At 40.0% G+C, this 13446-nt stretch overlaps 1 protein-coding gene across 4 annotated transcripts in view; it reads left to right on the top strand.

The window, feature by feature from the left end:
* UVRAG (UV radiation resistance associated) overlaps positions 1 to 13446 on the top strand; it is a 101769-nt gene that overhangs the window by 21035 nt on the left and 67288 nt on the right. For all 4 annotated transcript variants that reach the window (XM_017731672.1, XM_008631667.2, XM_017731673.1 and 1 more), the window contains exon 6: positions 3330 to 3415. In XM_017731672.1, coding sequence (XP_017587161.1) covers positions 3330 to 3415 — 86 coding nt within the window. The remainder of the gene's footprint in view (positions 1 to 3329; positions 3416 to 13446) is intronic.

Consider the following 13446-nt stretch of genomic DNA (forward strand, 5'->3'; position numbering starts at 1 on the left):
AAGGTCTCCCCAGAGCCTTCTCTTCTCCAGGCTGAACACTCCCAGTTCTCCCAGCCTGTCTCCAGAGCAGAGGGGCTCCAGCCCTCAGAGCATCTCCATGGCCTCCTCTGAACTTGCTCCAGTAACTCCATGTCCTTCTGATGTTGGAGATCGCAGGATGCAGCACTGCAGGTTGGGTCTCTCACCGTGCAGGTTCCTCATTCTATATCTCTGTTGCAAATACAGTCATAGCCTGTCAGGTAGAGGAGCAAAGTAGGAATCTCTGGTAGCATTACTGGTGGACAAATTCTAAGTAATGCAGGCAATTGTAGTATAGTAATTGTCTTACCTGAATAAAAGAACCATAGCCAGAGCCTCTTTCTTGTTACTGTCACTGATTCTTCACTTTTTATTCTAGAGATGTCATAAAACTTTTAAATTCTATATCCTTGATAATATATAGGTATTAGGAGTTTTTACCTTTCTTCCTCTCTTCTGTCCAGCAGCAACTTGGCTGTTGCTGAGATGCTGAAAAAAAATGTTATCTTTGAGTCATGTTCTTACTCAAGTTGCAAGTTTTTTACTGCCGTGGATACTAAAAAGGTTGGGTTTCAAAGGTTTCAAAACCCTTTGTGTGTGCCTTCTGAGAGCACTGAAGGGTACTCTTTCTTTACTATAGATGTCTGACAGTAACTCTTCCAGTGTTTACAGCTTCTCTTCTCAGTATAAATACAAAAGTGTGCTGCCAATATAGCTGCTTTGTTCTTGATCACATTTGACTTTCACATAATTGTACCTCCAACTTCTGGACTTGAACAAGTTTATTATTATTTTGCAGCAGTAAGTTTGCTGGAATATTTCAGCAGGGTTCTGCTACTTTCATCAGAACCATGTCCAATGTATTTTCCTGTTTCCTTTCTGGCACTGGACCACTGAAGCACTTGTTCCTCTCTGTTTCACCCTCTCTACTAATCATACACTGAACCTTTACTTGGCGTTGCTTGAACTGGACCAATGTTTAAATAAGATAGATGTGCGCTTCAGGAATTTATTCTGAAGCTGTTAACCTGGATTTAAAGTGTTCCTTATCCTTGAGCAGCTTTCTGAATCTGATTTTGTCTGAGGCTTCATGTTTGTGTGTAAAACCAGTATTCACCAAGATTCAACATAATCAATTCTGGATGCTATAGTAGCTTTCCTAAAGCCAGGTTTCTCTTCCTCTGGTTTCCTCAATGCCTTCCTGACTTACAGATTGCCTTTCAACCATTTTATGTTTGCTGCTTCCAACTGATAGAACTCACCCTTGTTCTTGCAGTGATACCTTTTCAGAAAGTACATTGAGGGAAGCAAGTTCTAGTTAATGACTAGCTTTCTGTTGTCTCCTTAAAGAAGTAAAAGCAGAATTAGTCAATACAGCTCTCTGTAGCTCAAAATAATTTGACTATTGTCAGAGGCATGGGGAAAAGAAAAATAAGGTGTATTTTTTTAGGGATGCTGAATTGTGGCTTTCATTTCCTTTCATCAAGAAGAAAAGACCCTCATCTTTGGAAAGCTGTATCTCTCTCTTTTTTTCGTCTGTGGTCTCCATCAATGTAGGTAGAGTCTTTCCCCACATATGCATATTCTTTAAGTATTTTTTAGCAGCTAGATCCTGGCCACTCTGCACAAGCAAAGCCTTTTTGTGTGTTTACAAGTATATGTGCCTATATCTAGTAAACATGGCAGAGAAAATGACATAGTGCTCTTTTGGAGGGTAAACTTCCTAACAGCTAAGTCTGAAACTCTTACATTACATGTTCTATAAATTTCCTCAGGGTAGAACAGTTTGCATACACCACTTGGTGCCTGACTCTTTGGAAAATTCCTTTCAACACTGTAGCACAGGGGAAAAAGAAAAGGCTGAAACAGATTGCTGCTGCAAATTCTTTCACTTCTAAAACCAGTTATTCTAGGTCAGTCTTCTTTTTCTCTGAAAAATGTTGCACTTTGCTTTCTGAAGGCAGTGTTTGTTGAAACACCATCAACTTCATGCTGTTAAATCCTAGAATGGTTTGGGTTGGAAGGGACCTTAGAGCTCATCTAGTTTTACCCCCCTGCCATGGGCAGGGATACCTTCCACTAGATCAGGTTGCTCCAAGCCCCATCCTACCTGGCCTTGAACATTTCCAGAGACAGGGCATGATGATGCTGGTACCTTGTGCATTTTCAGTTTTCCACCATCCTAGTTCTTTCAGACATTAAGATGTTTTTATTTTGGTATTTTTTTATGGAAGGCTGTCTGGATTTCAGAATTTAGCATCCAGTATCTTGGGAATGGAAATGAGGAGCTGAGAGAGCTGCTGGGATGGTGTCCCTGTAGCAGTGTGATGTGCTACATAGCATGTAGAACTCAGGATTATTTAGGTGGAACCATATTTTTGGTGGAAAGGAATGTCTGCTGTATGGCCTATGGTTAACACAGTTGTGTCAGGAGATGTTGACGTTTAGCTCTGAATTTCAACATCATCTATATGGAGACAGACTCCTGTTGGGGCAAGAAAGAATCTGTAGGCAGGGATTGTGGTACTCAGAATCCATCTCTATCTATTGCAAAGCTGGCTGATCACAGGTACCAGGTGGGCTGCTTTATACACTAAAATAAGTGCCTTTTTTCCTGCAATCCATAATCTTTCTGACAGTGCTGCTGGGTGGCTTGACCTGCTTAAAATTTACTTTATCATGTAAAGGAACACTTCCAAGTTTGTGGCTTTTCTAGGAATTTGTGTGGCTGTGCCTGATATGGAAAAGCTCAATATATGGCATTTGAATCATAAAGCATCGGTGTTCGTCTGTTACTCTTTTGATCCCTCTTGTGCGGAATGGACACTTTGGTCTCTTAAAAGAACAACTTTGTGTTATTCTTACTTTGTAACTTCCAGAAACTTGTTCACGTTTCTCAAAACTAAGATTACTTTGATCTTTTAATGTGTTACAGCATGGATAAAGGATAGAGCTTTATCTCGTGGTCATGTAATTCTCTGGCACGTGACTGATTGGGCTCTCAGGTCTGAAGCTGAAGAATGGCAGTGCTGTCAGTTGCAGTTTTCAAGTGTTTCTGTTCATAAAATTCAGTTATGGATTAAAGTTCAAGAAAACACACTGTGTGTCTAGAACACAGATAAACTGATAGGTCTTTTATACCTTTTATAGGTAAGTGGTATTGTTTCTACTTACCATAGATAAAACATGTATAAAGACAGATTTAAAATACACTAAATGCAAGATCATTTATTCTACTAAAAGTGCACGCTCTTAGTCAAGATGGATTTTTTAAAATTATTTTTTAAATAATAATTCTTCCTTGTCTTAAGGATCACTCAGATACTCTGAAGAACAGTCTTCTCCAGGTGGATCAGAACTGTGTTCGTAACTCTTATGATGTCTTCTCTTTGCTTAGGTAAGGTTTTTGATAATATTTTGTAAAAGCTATTGTAACTTTTCTAGTGTGTGTGTGTGTGTGCGTGGAAGGGATCTTTCCAAATATTAAAAAACCTCAACATTCTGGTGTGGAATGTGCAAAGAAGATACCAAGGTTTTGCCAATTTACTTGCATAGTGAGGAGCTGGGGTGTGGTGTATGTGTGTTCTGTGGACGTCACTGGGCTTCTTACATGTGGATTCTTGAGTGCTCCGAACTAGGACTGGCTGTGGAGCTGGCCCATGGACATGCCTTGTGAATGTCAAAATCATGGAGCTTCTTTGTTGGAAATTCTGTGGAAAGCCCCTTCTCTGTTCTCAACAGCAATAAAATTTGTTTAAATACAAGAGAACATATGTCGAGACCCAGTTATTCCAACACAGATGTGGTCGAAGAAAGGTACTGTGGTTTTTTGCTTTTGGGTGGCTACTTAAATGTCTGTGGTGATAAAAAACATGAAGTGTTAGTATTCAGTTAAGCAAGATGTCCTTTTTCAGATCTGCTTTAATGATGATATTAAAGCAGAATATTAGTTACTAGAAAATATTAGTTATGAAAAAGTATAATTGTTGTCCACCACTGTCAGTAGGTTGGTCTTGAGGAATCTTTGTATAAATTGCATTTTACAAGACAGGTTAATAACTTCAGGTCTGCAATAAAGGCAGTAGATGTGCTATGAAGGAAACCCTTGAGTAGGAGATGTTTAATATGCTGTCAAAAGTCTATGTAAAAATACATTTGACTTTTTGTATCAGTTGTACAAGTTAAATCCATTTGATCGTGTTGACAGTAGGTGTCAGTGTTGCCTGTCTGAAGAGAGGAAAAGTTAACTTAGGTTGCCTATTCAGATGTCCGTATTTAAGCTCTCTTAAAATTTGAGTGTGCTGTTTCTTGAGTCTGTAAAGCATATTTAAACTGAAGGCTACTTTCTAAATGTTTGTTTTCCGTGCTTTTAGTGGGAAACAACCGGGGGGGTGTTAGAAAGTTCTGATTACATTCTGGCACAGTCCATTAGAAGAGAGCTCTTGTACTAACTAACATTAAGTATACCCTGAATACTTTATTCATGAGTGTTTTTCACATTTTGTGTGCACATCTATGTAGTATGAAGCACGTTCCAGAAAAAAACCTCACTATTCTACTAACTGGTCATTAACTTGACCAGCTGGACCCCTGTCTAGCCCTGTGTAGTTGATCTGTAATCCTTCTTCTGAACATGCCTGACTGGTTTTCCTCAAGCTTACAAGAAATGAAGATGTCAGCTGTGATAAAATTCATTTTGCTGAGTGCCTACCAGTGCTCTTTTGAACCCTGACTACTGGAGCTTCTCTCAGTTTGGGGGGATGGAAGAGTCCAGGCTCAGTCTCTCACAGTGCCTAAGCATGCTGTTGGGTTTAGTTTCTGATAAGCTCTGTCTCTGAGCTGAGACATCCTCCTTTTTTATTTTGTCCCAAAAGAACAGTGTTTTCCAGGCCTCAGAACCAGGCCTGCTGCTGATTGTATTTCAGTGGATTCTGCATGCCATATCAAGGGGGTTACATTGCATTGTGTAGTTCCAGCAGAAGTTAAAACTTGTAATTTGTGACTCTACCTAGGTGTCATTTTTGTCTGATTTCATTGTAGCTGGGAAAGTTTGTCAGGAACTAAGGCAGAGTCCTCTTGTGTAGTTTAGAATCCTCTCTATTCCCTCTCACATTAACTCTGCTTTTTTACAGGTGAATTTTCTATACTGCTGCTTACCTTTGATATCAAGCTGAAAAGCCTGGTGTTTGTTTTAAAATAATCTCTTGTCCCTTTTTGTCACGTGTGAGGAATGAGACAACTCTTGGTTCTTAATTAAAATAATTAAGAACAATTTATTAAAAGAACAATCAGAAAAAAAAATTCCAAGTACAAAATAATTATAAAGCCAAAAAAACCCAAAAACCGGGTCTGCAGTGATTAGAGACCTTGTTGGCTGAACCGGCTCAGAAGTCCCAAGGCAGAGACCTTACAACGCTGTGGAGACTTCAGCTACCCCAAAGTCTGAATGGTTAAATTGCCTCTTTGAAAGAGGTAGAGGCCTGTGCTCCTACCACCAGGCTTCACCAGCAGCTAATCTGAGGTGAAAATGGCCCCTCCGAGCTGGTGGCCAGCAGTTTTACAAAGTCTGGGTCCTGTCCATGACCGTCCGCTGTCCAGCCTCCATGGTCCTGGATGATTGGTGGTGTCTTGAGGTGAGGTAATCTCAGTCTGCCAATGGCTCGCTGCTGTCTAAGGGAAAGATGTCATCGGCTCCAAGGGCGGGAAAAGTCCTCATTAAAATTCCAGGTTGCCATGGTGCTGAGCTGCTGACCAATGGCCAGGTTCTAAAAATAACTCCCTGTCAGTTAGAAGGTCTCCTTCTTGGCAAAGCTCAAAACTCACTTAAAACTTAGAAAGGTTAAGAACACTTGGTAAAAGGTCTAAAATTGGGTTATAAATATTTCAGAGAACTCTTAAAAACAGGGTAATTAACTTGGACACATACAGGAATTAAGACATTGTGGGTTTTTACAATTTTTAGGGACTAAAGAGGGGAACAAACTTACGGAACTTAATATTAACAAAGGATTTTTAACGAGGAATTATGTAAAACACTCTTTAACCAACTAATCAGGGGAATAACTTTGGAACTTAATAGCTCTCAACTGGGTTGATGGGTAATTTGAATAAACAATAATTAAACAATTAACAATTAAAAGTTGAAAACACTTAATATGCAAAGGCCAACACTCCATTTCATATATGACATCATGTGTCCTTTGTCTCCTACCAAGTAATTTGGTTTGCCACCTCCTCCAGGAGTCCATGCTTGAATAACCAGCCCATGAACTCCTTCCAAAGATAGTTCATATGAGCGTGTTCCTCTTTGAACAGAAGAGAGAGATGGGCATAATTTGAGTTGTGATTCATTAGACAGAATGTACTTTGGGAAGAAATGAGTTTCTGTCTTCCTTCTTCTGTCCATTGGCTGTAAAGAGAATATTGAGGTGTCCACACCATAAAGATTTGCATCTGGTCACATAAATACCATGTTTTGAAGAGTTTCTCATGATATTTGTGTGTAGTAAAAATTCATAAGCTGCACATGTGGTTTCCTAATATTTTCACAATAAATATGAATATGAAGAACAGCTTGTACTGGCTTTATTTAAACTTCTACAAAAGGAAGCAAACCCTGGTGACAGTGGGATCTGAGTCCCAGTTGTTGTGGTGATACTGTGCTGCCAGATGTGGCAAAGCCACTGATAGCCAAAATGGAGAGAACTGGTTCTAGCTCATCCCCTAACTCTTGACTGCGCAATGAGAACTTCTGTGGTTGATCTCTGTTTCAAAACTGCTTTTGGGGGAAGAAGTGATGTAGTTTTTATCCTCAGAAGTGAATAGATAAAATTCTGAAGCTTGTGAATAGACCTTAATGGAAAGTGTATGCTTGGCTCAAATTATGTTGATTAAAAAAATTAATTGGGAATGAGAGTGTGTGAACAGTAGAAATTTTTTGTGCAGCGGATTAAAATATTGCTTGTGTGTTCAGATGCTGAATTACATGGATTTACAAGTTAATTAAGCAGGAGGAAAAGGTTAAACATTCAGGCAACTCCTCTTTACACAAAGGAGGTCTCAGCACCTCTTGCAGCTCATGACTTTTTTTTGTTCTGGGACAGGGAAAAGATCTTCAGGCAAACATGATGCCGCCTGTAAGTTGTTTGTGCCATGTGGAAGTGACGGATGTTCTTCCAGCCATTTGCTTTAAAAGGGCTAACAAACAAAAATTCACCACATCAACTGGATAGCTCAAATTTTGAGGGTTTTGTCCCTTGTCATATTTCTGGAAAAGAGATCATTTAAAGACTTTCTAAACATTATGTTGCTGGTAGTAATAGTTATAAAGTAACATGTTTTACCTTTCACACAGCACTTGGGATGGGCCAGATTCATCTGAGGTCATGTTCTGGACATGTCTCAATAATCAAGTTCCCAGCACGTTTGCAGCACTAATGAGAATAGGTTTATATTTAGTGTTCTCTTGGTTTTCTATCCTTCCTTTTCTTAAAGCTTTGAAAAATAGATACTTATTATTAAGTGGTGTTGGGAAGATGAGATATCACTAAAGAAAGGGCTTAAAATGCTATGTATTAAAATTCTACTTCAATTTCTAAATACAAGAATTAATATAGTGTATTCTGCAACAGCTTTTTGTGTTGCTGTGACACTTAGAGAGCAATTGGCCTGTGCCTCTAAATGTGTGAATGCCTGAAATCCTCCCATATTCTGCCTGGAGACAAAAAGTGCTCTAAGAACTAGTGAAAGTCTGCCACACTGAAGTTTTACTTCCTGTAGTTTTTATTACTCTGTTCAGAACTGCCATCTCTGTGGCTTAACTGTTTTTCAGCAGATGGCATGGTATGTTTATGGCATTTAGCCAGCCAGTTAGTGCAGATTGAAAACATTTTGCTTGTGTTTCTGTTTAAAAAAGTGTTCTTTAACAACAAAACCAACAACAAAATCTGATACTGTCACAATTTGAGTGCTGGGATGGGTAAAAAGACCAGCTCCAGGTAGCTGCTTAATATTGTTAGTGTCTAATCTGGCAGAATTTGATTTTAATAATATTTCTGGTATTAGTTAATGGGGCAGAGGTATGCTTCAAGTGACAGGCTTTGCTTCAGGGTTTGCCATCTGTAATATAGGTGTTCATTTAAAGAAGAGTGCGGTGTCTTGTCACTGAAGAGATATTATTTAAGAATACAAATGTTGGTAGTGTTTGTCTGTGATCCGAAACTGAGATATTCATAAAATCACCTTTGAGTGACCCAAGGCTAAAACATATTGACATGATATAAAATCAGCTTTTTGTTTAGCTCTGCTTACTTTAGGAAAGATGTTTTTAAATAGTTATTTTGCTTTTATTTAAACTCTTCCATCTTTATTAGCAGTTTTATTGAATAAAAAGAAGTTGATCTTCGAAAATAGAAATGAAGACAAAATATATGGTCAATGTAGGCTGCCGTGGAGCTTAAAAACTTATTAGTGGCTCCTCAGAGTAGTTTCTCTGAGACTAGAGTCACTGAGATTGCGTATGCCAAATGTAGTAACTGCCTTTGTGCAGCTATTTTTAGCAGATAGAAATTATGCTGAAAGTGAAGCTGTTTTTCATAAGCTCTGAGGAGGGAATAGTGCAGTGCACAAGGGCCTCGTGGGCTTAAGCTGCTCAGTGCTAAGGTGTATCTCAGGTACATTGACTTGTCTTCTGTAAACCGGTCCATCTTGATCAGTGTCCTGTCTGACAGGAGCTCAGCCAGACTTTGCTATTGATTTATTGATTTTTTGCTATAATTGATTTAAGTAGCAGTTCCAAACTTTAGGCTTCCAGTTGTTTAGTGGGGTTAAAAGGAGGTAAAGGAGGAAGAAGACACGCTCTCATCACCGGCTATCTGACTTCAGAGAGTTGCAGAGCATCTGATAAATGCAGAGGCGAGCCATGCAAAGCTGTACTGCCTTTTGAACTTCCCTGAAGTTCCTCTATTTCCATCTTCATCTCCATGAAAGAAGTGAACCCAATGGAGCTAGGCACTAGATGGGACTACATGGAAATGAGTTGCTTTTGCTACCCTATTCTTTTTGGCATGCTGGTAGCTGCATAGAGATAAGGGCAGGCAGAAAAGACCTAGTTAGTTAAATTTCAAAATATGCACTGATAATTAAGTCTCCTGTTTCTAGCTTTTCCCTTTGCTATCCTTTACTCAGAGAAGGGTCCCAAGTCATAGCTGTGACCAAAACCTCTCTAAATACAGTTAGGGATGTTCATGCAGTGGAACAGTCACATACCATCCTTTTATAGAATGTGAATGGGTCAGGAAAGGTGATCACTAATAAATAACCCAATGCTCTTGCAGTGCCTTGCTCTAGCTTTTTCTATGAGATCCTAGCAATCAAATTGCAGACTTTTGGACTTCAGTGTTGATACTGCTGCTGCCATCATCCTCTCCCAGTAGATGTGGAAATGCATCATCTTAACTGTGGAATAAGTTGTAGGATTCCTCTTACCTGCTCTTGAATCACAAAGTTCCTCTGCTAAAACATCCCTTTGCTAGTGATAAGCATTGGGAGGTTTTTTTTGTGATGGCCAAGTTTGATGTTTCTAAACAGGAAGATTTGCACCTGGAAGACTTAGCACTTTGTACCCAATAAGCAGCCAGGACCAGGCAGGCATCCCCCCTTGGCTTTGGACAGGCAAATCCAGGTGGTCTAAGGCCAGGATGAATTAATAAGAGCTGGAATCAGACCTCTAGAGTGCCTCTGTATGCTTAATTAAGCCGTCCTGAAATGGATGAACAGTTTAACAAGTGTCATCCTTCTTGGCCTGAAAACTTTGTGGGTTGGAATTGTGCTGTGGTGGCTTCCTGAGAAGCAGCAATGGAGATGAAAACTGGGGTCTGATTTTTCTCTGTTTTGACAGGTTCCTTAGGGATTTTTATTAGTGGCATCAGACTTCCAGACAAATACGTTCCCAGGCATTTTACTCTGTGGTGCTGACTGTATAGGAACTGAGGCTATTCAGTCATTAGAACACTCAACTTACAAGCCTGCCTTTTGCCAAAATCTGTAGCAGAGAGTGGCGTGGGTCATGGCAAGTTGAAACAGTCCATGAAGCATAAGAACAGTAGGTGGTTTTTTGTATGTTAACTGCTGGGTTAGTAGTCTGCTGCTGCTCTGATCTTCAATTTTCCTAATATATCATGTGGAATAAACCACCCTTGCAGTGGCACATTTTTAGCATAGGTATATTGCTAGTTTTTGGTCAAATTTGGTTTCAAAGCGCTTCTGAGAGGAATTACACAAAGCTTTGCAGGACTTCAAAAGTAGCTTTATTCTGCCTCTTTATTTGTGACAATATGTAAAAGATGGTGTCAATCAAGCAATACTGAGAAGTCAGAACCCAGTCCTGCTCCTTTTTCTGGCTCTATGAAATTAATGAAAAACAGCACGTTGTAGAATCATAGAATAGTTTGGGTTCAGAGGGACCCTTTAAAGATCATCCAGTTCCACCTGCCTGCCATGGCAGACCAGGTTGTTCCAAGCCCCATCCACTCTGGCCTTGAACACTTCCAGGGAGGGGGCATCTACTACCATCTTAAGCAACCTGTGCCAGTGTTTCACCATTCTCATTGTAGAAAATGTCTTCCTTATCTTTAGTCTAAATAGCCAAGTGTCACTGAAGGAGAGTCTAAGTAATTTACTGATGGATATCTGAAAGTTTCTAAGAAGGAAGATTTTGTGAACATCAGGACTGTTTATTTTTGTTACATCTTTGTCATGGATTTGGCCATGAGAATGGTGCTGTGAGTTGCTTTCTCTTCAGCCTGGGCAAAGATTTTGGTGAATGCAATCATGTCTCTAAAATCCTCAGAACTATCCAACCACAACAGGGAAAGTCAAGGCAGCATTTTGACTGAGAACAAATAAAAGGGATTAAAGATCTTGCCCTGGGGAAAACGCTCCAATAAATTTGCTAATTAAAGCAGGGCAGGGTGGGGAATGTATGGAAATCTGAGAAGCTGCAGAACACTCCTGAGAGCATTATGACCATCCTTGTCAAGTGGGAGTTTTGACTACTATAGCTGCAGAATTCCACTTCTCTTGGAAGAAAACTCAGATTTGAATTTGGGGGTGGCTTCCAGGAGAAAGTGCAGCAGTATGAAGCTTTGAAACATGAATCACCTGAATATTGGCTAGTGTTCCACCTCCTTCTTCCTCCACTGCGTAAGCCTGTACTCTGCGGTCACAAGCACTTTATCGGTTGTGTGACCTTGAGTGGAAGAACACAATCAAGTGGAGAGCAAGTGGTCTCTTTCTGGCGGGGGGCGTTAAACGCATTCAGTCTGAATTTGTGCATCTTTCTTTTCAGTTGTTTAGTGAATCCCAGTCTTAGGCTTGCTCACTGTCTCAGAGTGAGAATTGAAACTTCTATGAAGATTTGTTAGGAAAAGGCTCTTGAATTCTGCTGGTGATACTGTCCACCTGGCAGAGTTGTCTTCACATGTTTATGCACTTTGGAAATTTGATTTGCATCTAATTTACCTTTTTTACTAACTACAGTGTCTTGAATATGATTCTGTGTGCCCTGGCAGCAAGGTTTCTGTAATCACAAACTGAGAAAGAACAAAAAGAAGCTTCCTCTGTAATTGGCCACATTGATTTTTGAATTAAAAAAATCAACCCATTAATCCATCCATTTAACTGGAGTTAAATCTGTGAACTGGAATAAGAGAACTAGAGACATCTCACATTTTGTCGCTTCATTTCTCAAAAAAATTGACTGAGTTTTACTTTAAGGCTCTCCTCTTCCATTCATGCCCTGTGAGTATTGAAGGTGATCTATATCCTAGCTAGCTTCCTTAAATATTCCTTGAACTGGAGGCTGGAACTTGCCCTGCTGCCCATTTAATAAAAGTGTTTTTTCGTTTTCTTTGTCTCCAAATAGCTCGAAGCATTCACTGTTGCAGTCCTCAAATCCACATGGACTTGATTATTTTAAAACTTGAGTCTTAAATATGTAATGCTTACATGTAAGTGATTTACATGTAGGATTCAGAATTGTTTGAAAGAATGATGGAAAATTATCTGTGCTGTAACAGCACTGTCTTGTGTGAGTTTCTTACAGCATTGGGTCTTGTAGAGGCTTAATGTCATAAATGTCTAAGTCAGACTTGCATTTTATTTCTTCTTACTCCCTACTGTCTTTTCTTGCCCTACATCTGCTTTTGACAAATTGTAGGTATAGGTTTCCGAAGAAATTGGAAAGGGAGTATATGATTATAAATTGGAATTTTTTTCTTGTGGGAAAGCAGATGTAGCAAATCATGGTTTAAGGGGTTATGGAAAAAATGTTATAGCTGGCTGGCACTCTCCAGAATCTGAATTTGTGGACTGATATAAAGTAGTGTGCCTTCCAGTTTCTGAATTTAATAGGAAAGTCTTTAATTTTTTTTTTTCTTTAATAATAGGTTTGGGTACTTTACTTCCAGGACCCTACATGTCACTTACTGCCAGAAGTGTTCCATTCTATTTTCTAAATCCCATGTAGTAATTCTCAGTTTAAATGTAGTCTTGCTGTAAACAAAGGTTGTTCTGGCAAATAAGACAAGAGGCATTCTCTTGTGAGAAGGAGCTGCAGTATGTGACTGCTATAATTAATTGATGTATTTATGGCTAAAAGTTCTGTACATGAAAAATCCAGATGTGTCTGATAGAAGAAAATAGATATTTGGAGTGGATGATAGAACTGCAAAATCATATATCAACTGTCTGATAAAGCTGAGACTCTTTCATTAATGTAAATATAAGCATATGTTATCTTAATGTTGGGGGTTAAGATTTTTCCTTTTGTTTCTTTCTCTCATGGAATTTTGTCCCATGTGTTGCTAAGAGACAATAATGACTGCTACTTAATAGAGACAAAAGATGTAGCCAAGGAGGAGCGGAAGGGCAGCTGGTTGTACTATTGTAGCTGAGGGGGCATCTTGGGAAGGGCAGAGATACTGTGAGATTTTGGCTGGGGGGTTCGGGGCCAGGCTCGGCTTCTCTCTCTCGCTTTCGGGGTTGGAGGCGGGACAGCCAGGTGGTCTGCGGTCACAGCCTGGAGGGTTTGCTGCCACTACGGAGCATTGTCCTTCCACTGAGTCTCCTGCTGTGCGTGAGCCTTTGCTCATTAGAGCAGCTGTTGAACTGGGAACTTATTAACACCCAATCTGACTGGAAAGGACCCTAACCATCTATTCAGGGGAAAACCTGGGAGCCCGACCCTCTTCCTATTCCCGGACAGCATTTCTCCTCAGCTGCCTGCAGCAGCCATGCTCCACTGCTTTTTGCTGCTGCCTTGGGCTTTTTCGCTACACTCTAACCCAGCACCCCGTGTCCCCTGACCCCCGTGGCTCCTGCTGAGACTGGAGTTTTCTGTTACATTTTGTGTGCCACCCCGCGGGGTGT

This window comes from Corvus brachyrhynchos, unplaced genomic scaffold, assembly GCF_000691975.1.
Source record: "Corvus brachyrhynchos isolate BGI_N302 unplaced genomic scaffold, ASM69197v1 scaffold3, whole genome shotgun sequence".
NCBI lineage: Eukaryota > Metazoa > Chordata > Aves > Passeriformes > Corvidae > Corvus > Corvus brachyrhynchos.